The following is a 7241-nucleotide window of genomic DNA, read 5'->3' as shown; positions in this document are numbered from 1 at the left end:
TTGCTTGCGTGCATTTGAGTGCTGTTGGCTCTAGAGGGGGTGCTTCCCCTTCCAGTTTCCTTTGTGTGATCACCACATTTAGCTTTCTTACGTGTTTTTGCTACTTGGGGCTGTGCTGTGCTCTCACATGGTTCAGCCCTGATCCAGGTGGAGCTGGCACCCTGCTCCTGGGTGGAGGGAGGGCTCCTCATAGGCTTATTGTTTGACCCTTTCTTCTACATTTGTCCTTATTTTATAATGGATAAGAGAGAGAGCTGAATCTTTTGTCTCCTCGTTGTGTTTGGTGTGACGGAATTTCTTCGCTCATAATTAAATAACAAATCTGCTTTTTTTTCCAGGATCCTATCCTGAATATTCATGATCTCACTCAGATCCATTCGGACATGAACCTCCCAGTGCCTGACCCAATTCTTCTCACAAACAGCCACGATGGACTGGATGGGGTAAAGTTACTCTCTTGGCTGTGGTCCCTACTTCTCTTAATTAAAAGTGCATGGCTTGCCCTGTGCTGGAGTAGGGGATATTCTCACTCAGTAACAGGCTATGGCTCTCCCAAAGGCTTTTAGGAATTGGCCTCTCAAGCCTGGGAAGGCTACTGGAGGTAACGCTGTGCTCTGCAGCGCTCCTTTGCTTTTAAAGAAGGATGCTTAGATCCAGGAGCGTAGCAGAGGCTCTGAGGTTTTCCTTGTTTCCTTTGGGACACTCTTGTAGCTCACGAGTGGTTTGTGAGTAAAACATTTTATGTGTTTTAGCCAAATATGAAAAAGAGGAAGTTGGAGGACCGCGAGGAGACCTTTCAGGGTAAGAGTCCCCACGTCCCTTGTGTTGCTGCTTGCACCCTGAACCAGTGCTCTGTGCCCTGGGGGTGTGAAGTGGCATGAACCCCACTTGCCCTGTCCTGGCATCAGCCGCTGCTCATGCAGACCTGTCCCCACAACCTCTCCAAGCTTGACCTACACTTCTGTGGAGGAGGAGTCAGCTTCCAGCTCTCAGAAGCATAATTAGGACTTCTCTGATAGATATAAGTAGTACCCGCTTGAGCTTGGCTTGCTGACAGAGGCAGCTCATCTCCCTGTGGCTCTCCTTGTCTGGAGGAAGATGCCAGGCTTTGGATTAAGCTGAGGCACAAACGGCTCACACACGTGCAGCAGGGAAATCCTCTGTGCCCAGGCTCAGCAGCTCCTCAGCTCCACACTCTCTCTTCTCCTTCCCTTGTGGTAACTGCTGTCATCCTGTGTCACATCTCCCCTTCCCTGCAGGTTAGCTATAGCCTGGCTCAGTGTCCACAAGCCTTTGCAGGAGATCAGATGCTCAGGTGGACCTTCGGTCTGATCCCCTGGTGCAGCTCTTCCTGTGTGTCCTGAGAGGTGTTTTTCTCCTCTGCTGGTAGGTACCAAAGTGTTTGTGATGCCCAACGGGATGCTGAAGAGCAACCAGCAGCTGGTGGACATCATTGAGAAAGTGAAACCAGAAATCAGGCTGCTTATTGAGAAGTGTAACACGGTGGGTATGAGCACTGGAGCAAGTGGAAGCAGGAGGATGGAGGCAAAGCTGCTCTGGGTGGAAGGAGCCAACCCCTCTGTGCTCTGTGGATGAGAAAGACAGGATTTGTATTGCAGTGGCTGAGAGTGACTGGGTGTAGGTTTAGGTGAATAATCCTAGAATCCCACCTTGGAAGGGACCTCAAGGATCATCTGGTACAACCTTTTTAGGCAAAGCAGGACCTACATTAGACATCTCAGCACCCTGAGCAGCTGAATCTTAACAGTGTCCAGTATTGGGGAATCTGCCATTTCCCTGGGGAGATTATCCCAGCAGCTGATGGTTCTCACTGGGAAAAACTTGCCTGTGTTCAGTCAGAATCTCCCCAGGAGTAACTTGTTCCCATCACCCCTCCTCTTCTCCATGTGGGTCCTTCTCAAAAGGGAGTCTTTGTGGCCACATTTCAATACTGGAACGTGGGGGTGAGGCCTCCCCAGAGGCTTCCCTTTTCCAGGCTGAACAAGTCCAGCTCTCAAGTTTGGATCATCTTTGTGGCCCTTCTCCAGGCCCTCTCATAGCACGGTCTCTGTGGAGATGTTGGTATTGATGAGTGTTGTGATCTCTCCACCACAGGTCAAAATGTGGGTGCAACTTCTCATTCCCAGGATAGAAGATGGAAACAACTTTGGTGTTTCTATTCAGGTGAGGCACTGCTGGCTCTGCACCCTGCTGCAGGAGGAGCTGTGCTCCAGGGACGGAGATCTCTTGGCATCCTCTGCATCTTTCATTTGAGGGTGTCCTGTCAGGTTTTAAGCCCCTAGCCTGAGCTTGCCATGGCACTGCTGAGACACGTTGCTCGCAGAGCCCTCGTGAGCAGTCTCGTGAAGCTAATGGCTTCCTCCTCTTCCCTGCAGGAGGAAACAGTTGCTGAGCTTCGAACTGTGGAGAGCGAGGCAGCGTCCTACCTGGACCAGATTTCTAGGTAGGCGTGCAAGGACAGGCCTCCTTGTGGGAGCCCCTGGGGAAAGGGAAGTGCTTGGGGAAGGTCCCCCGGCTTTTCTTGGTGCTGTTTATCTGACTTTTAGTCTCTCCCTTTTCCTACCAGATATTATATCACAAGAGCAAAGTTGGTTTCCAAAATAGCTAAGTACCCTCATGTGGTAAGTGAACGGGGAAGTGGAGATGTACGTGGTGCTGCTGGTTTTGGGGACTCTTTGGGCTGCTTCATCACTGTCCTTTTTGGGCTGAGGGTCTTGGGGGGCAGGGAGGGATCAGGCAGGGCTGCAGGACATCTGCATTAGAGGAGAGCTGAAGGGGGGTTCCCTTGGTGCTGGGGGGCAGCGCTGGGCTCAGCCTCTGCTCCCTGCAGGAGGACTATCGCCGCACCGTGACCGAGATCGACGAGAAGGAGTACATTAGTCTGCGCCTGATCATTTCAGAGCTGAGGAATCAATATGTAAGTGGAAAACTGGAGCTCGCCCTGGCTCCCCGGCAGGAGAGAGCCCCTGTGACCCCCCTGCCCTGCCCTTCCCCTGGGGGTACACCCACTCCTCTCTCCTCCCTGCTCTGCTCTGGCTCTGATGAGAGGAGCCGGCTGTCACCTCTCATGGGGATGCTGGTGTCTAGCACAAAATATTCCTTCTGCCTCTGTAGAGTGCTCCTGAACTCTTCCTGCAGTACAGGCTATCCCTGGGGTCCTTAGAGAAACCTCTTCTGTGTTACATGTAGTGGCTTCTGCACAGTCTGGCTGAGAGAAGCCCTTACCTTAAGCTAGGGGGGTGATTGCATGCAGAGGGTGAGAGTAGTGCCAACGTGAGCTGTGCTGCTGCTTTAACCAGGGCTTGTTGTGAAGGCCAAGTGCTGCATCTCCTCACCCTGTCTGAGTCCTGGTCTCCCTTTTTGCAGGTCACTTTGCATGACATGATCCTTAAAAACATTGAGAAAATCAAGAGGCCTCGGAGCAGCAATGCTGAGACCCTCTATTAAGTGTCAACGTTTGAACTTGAGAACTGTTCAGTCAACTAAAGACCGTCATTGCCTTGGTTTGTTACGTGACTATCGAGATGGGAAACTGGCTGGAAATAGTATCGCATTCTTAGTTAAACTCTAAAGAAACTCTTGCCTAGTTTTGTGATTGGTTTTGTTCAGGTCTCAGGAGCTCTCCCTCCCTCTAGTAACTGGTACCGAGAAGGCCGTGCTGCTTTGGGGTGCCCTAGAGGCTACTTCAGAGTGAGAGCACCAGCCAGGCAGGAACATTCCTTCATGCCTTTCTTCCTACCTGAGTAGGAGCGACACTAGAGACCAAGCCCCTGTCCTGCCCCATCTCTTAGCTGGTGTCCGTGGGAGCTGGACAGACAAAGCATGCTGGGGTGGTGGTGCACTGGGGGAGAAGCTGGCTCTTTGCTGCTGGGCCCCTCTGCTGCTGGTGCTGTGCAAGGACAGGGGAACCTGCCCCTCCTGGCCCCGGTGCTGCTGCGTGCTCTGCACTCCTTTTCTGGCGCTCTCCTGCCTCAGCAGAACCTGCCCCCTCTCCCTCTGCCTTGTCAGTTCTGGCTAGATGAGTGCAGAGCAGCACAAGGTGGTGCTTGAAACTCAGCTGGTCACTGTCCCAGCTGGTCAGGAGCTTGGGTGGCTTCTGCCCCTGGTTGTGATTTGACTTAGAGCCACTTTCTTGGCTAAACCCAACGTTATTCGCACACATCCTATTGCCCCTTCAGCATGAGAGGAGGGGGGGCCGGAGGTCCGATACTAACTCCTGGCAGTGTCCACACGTGCTCGGGCTGAGCCCCGCTGCCCCCCGGCAGTGCTCCCGCAGCAGCTGGTGCTCGGGGTGGGGATGGCTGGTGCCCACCCGGTCCCATGGCAGACCCTGTGGTCCTTCCCCTGCTCGTGTGCCTGGGGACTCCGCCGGAACGTTTCATGGTCCATTACAAACCCCTTTGGGAATGACTGGTTGTGTTGCATCAGTTTTTGTGTGTGGCAAGTGGGCCCAGAACTGCAGGCTCCAAAATTTTCTTATTTATAGTATTTCTACTTAAGTCCCCTCGTCAGGGAACATGAAATCATTTGTTTCAGGAACCTCACTGTTTCCCAGGTCTCGCTGTTACACCTGTATATTCTTATTGTGCAGTAGCCTTAATAGTTGTGTTCCCCCATTGTAACAACAGTGACAAATGGAATGAATTTTCTCTCCTTTTTTTTTTTGTTTTAACTTTGTTTTTTTGTTTCTTCTGCTTCCACCTCTAAGAGCCATGTTGTCTCTTGCTGGTTTCCCAGGGATTTGCCCCGAGTGTGGCGGGCTGCTGGCCCTTGCTATAGACTCTTCTGTTGTTGTTTGTAGTAAGTCAACTCTTAGTCTTCCCGCTAATAAATATTCAGTAACAAACCAACTGCATTCTGGCTGCTGTCTGGGAGCAGCACTTCCCCTTGTGTTTCTTTGTATTGATTCCTTTTAATTTGTTGGGCTCTCTTTGCCAGATGAACGTATGTAAACTTTTACCATGTCAAGAAATTAAAATAAGGTACTTGGAATTCTTCTAAGGTAGCCCCTTGTGTGTGATGCTGAGCTCCCAGGCTGCAATTCTGCCTTTCCCACATCCAGTTGCTCCTTCCCTGCGTTCTCCTCGTTCCTCTCTGTTGTAAGCTGCTCTACACTGCTCTGTAGTTTCTCCTCCTGCAGCATGCCTTACTTTGGGTCCATGGATTTGTGTTTGAGCTGCTCTGACCCACCTCAGCCCAGTGTGTGGGACTTGAGCACCTCGAGTGGTTTGTGTGGTGGCTCCAGGAGGCTGCAGCCTCCACTGCAGCGTGTTTTGTTACTCTCCTGCCTGCTCCGTGCATGTGGTGCCAAGGGAAGGGCTGTCCCTGGCCTCCGTGTCTCCTGCTGCAGGAGGCTCAAGGACATGCTCCTGCCTCCCCTGTGCTGCCAGGGCTGGGGGAGTCCTGCTGGTGCCCGAGAGGCAGGAGCTGGGCTGGAAGCCAGGAGCAGGGGAGGGTTTCTTGTCCATGACCCTCACCCCTCAGTGCAGGGGTTTGTGCTCTGCTCTCCAAGTGGCAGTGCTGCTGTTGGGGCTGTTCACGGGTGACATCCCAGCCTCTACACGGGGACTGTTAAAACTCTGGGAGGAGAACAAAGGCGCAAACGCTGCCATTCGCAGCCGCAGCGGGGAAGGGTCAGGCAGCTCCCACTGTTCTGTTCCACAGGAGCTGACCCTGTGAGATGAGGGAATGGGGTGGGAGTTTTCCAAAGGCTGAGGTCTGGACTGGGGCGTGCTGCAGACTTGCCTGTGTTGGGAGCGTTGGCACAGGATTTCCTGCGCTGTTCTCTCCCAGAGTCTGGCAGTCCCAGAGCTTCCCAGAGACAAAAGCTGCCTGTCTCTGGTTCTGGTTTCTATACATGTCAGAGGCTGTTTTTTGCTCCCTCCACCTCTGTGCAAGCAAAACCCAGCAGACTCTCTCCTTGCTTTGTCTGGAAGACAGACGTGTGCAATTTAGTACACATGAGAGGCACCGATGGCAGTGCCCAGAGGAACTGGGAGCCAAAACAAACACCAGGAGGATGTGAATTCTCCTTATCAGGTGTGGGCTGGGGCGATGGGCTGTGGGAAGAGGTATGTGCGCCAAACAGGTCGTGAACAAGTTATGCTGCTGTTTGGGAGACGTGGTTTTAGCTGCCTCAGGCTTCTTTTGGAGAAGGTACATGAGCATCTCAGTGATGTGGCCCTTAAAGATCCCTGATTGCTTCCATCAGGAAGGTATTGGCACAGGTTTCCTGGCTCTGCAGGCTCGTTAGTTACTCTGCTTCCTGAAATTCCTACTGCGAGATGCAGATGGATTTAGGGCTGTTCTGTTTGCTCTGAAACATAGCTCCCAGCGAGCACAGCCTGATCCTTGTGGTGCTTGTAAGTAGCTTTGCAAGTCCTCATCTTGAGAAGTGCAGCAGAAATGGACAGTGGTAGATAACGTGGTATCAGACACGCACCCACGGCACACACCCTGCAGCCCTGTCCTGCACCCTGGGTGTGTGCTGTGGGTTGGTTTGTTGTGGGGATGTCATTACAGGTCAGAGCTTCTCTTTCTTTTCCAAACCCCCGACGTGCACGGAACTAGGGCTGTTCCCACACTTTATTTTCAGACGCCTCCCAGGCGAGCTGCAGGGTTGAGTTGTGATTTGTGGGGCACTAAAGCCTGTGGAGTCCATCCAGTTCTTTAAACTACTGCTGCGCTGCTTAGAAAATGACCATCTGTAATTGCAGCCTCTGCCCTGACCTTTAGGGACTTGGGATGCAAACCCAAGAGGCGAAGTGAAAACTGGAGGCTCTGCTCTTTGTGTCGGGGGGTGCCAACGTGAGCACTGTGCGTGCGGCCTCGGCTCGGCTCTAGGTGAGTGTTGGTGCAAAGCACTTGTGGAATCCGGGAGAGGCACAGGGTCTGTCCTGCCTGCTCCCACCGGGGCAGCAGCACATCCATTCTGTGCTGGGTGAAACAGATTCCCTGCTCCAGGCTTACACCAAAGGGAATTTTTCTTTCAGGCCTAACCCCAAGTTATGCTCAAAGCTTTGACTTCACAGATTGAAAGATTGATTTGGAAATCAGCGCTGCTTTGCTTAATTTGGGGCTACTTGGTGGCATTCTGCCACTGGAGGCCAGTTGAGGAGAGCAGGGGACCTCTGAAACCTGTAGCTGCTGCATCCCGTGTGGCCCAGGCTCTCTCCTCATCTGTCCCATCTCTCCCCATCGCTGTGTCCGTGCCCTCCTCT

The 7241-nt window shown here is 52.7% G+C and overlaps 1 protein-coding gene across 1 annotated transcript in view; it reads left to right on the top strand.

Annotated features, from left to right (window-relative positions):
- PSME3 (proteasome (prosome, macropain) activator subunit 3 (PA28 gamma; Ki)) overlaps nt 1-3605 on the top strand; it is a gene marked incomplete at its 5' end in the record, with an annotated part of 3798 nt that extends 193 nt beyond the window's left edge. Inside the window, 8 exons of the mRNA XM_010021989.1 lie at nt 339-443; nt 753-801; nt 1391-1503; nt 2116-2184; nt 2397-2464; nt 2588-2642; nt 2852-2938; nt 3388-3605. Of these exons, the coding sequence (XP_010020291.1) occupies nt 339-443; nt 753-801; nt 1391-1503; nt 2116-2184; nt 2397-2464; nt 2588-2642; nt 2852-2938; nt 3388-3468 (627 nt within the window). The remainder of the gene's footprint in view (nt 1-338; nt 444-752; nt 802-1390; nt 1504-2115; nt 2185-2396; nt 2465-2587; nt 2643-2851; nt 2939-3387) is intronic.
- Between the last annotated feature and the right edge of the window lie 3636 nt (nt 3606-7241).

This window comes from Nestor notabilis, unplaced genomic scaffold (assembly GCF_000696875.1).
Source record: "Nestor notabilis isolate BGI_N333 unplaced genomic scaffold, ASM69687v1 scaffold29290, whole genome shotgun sequence".
Lineage (NCBI taxonomy): Eukaryota > Metazoa > Chordata > Aves > Psittaciformes > Psittacidae > Nestor > Nestor notabilis.
Note: the sequence above shows the minus strand (reverse complement) of the source record. Positions and strands in the feature narration are given on the sequence as shown.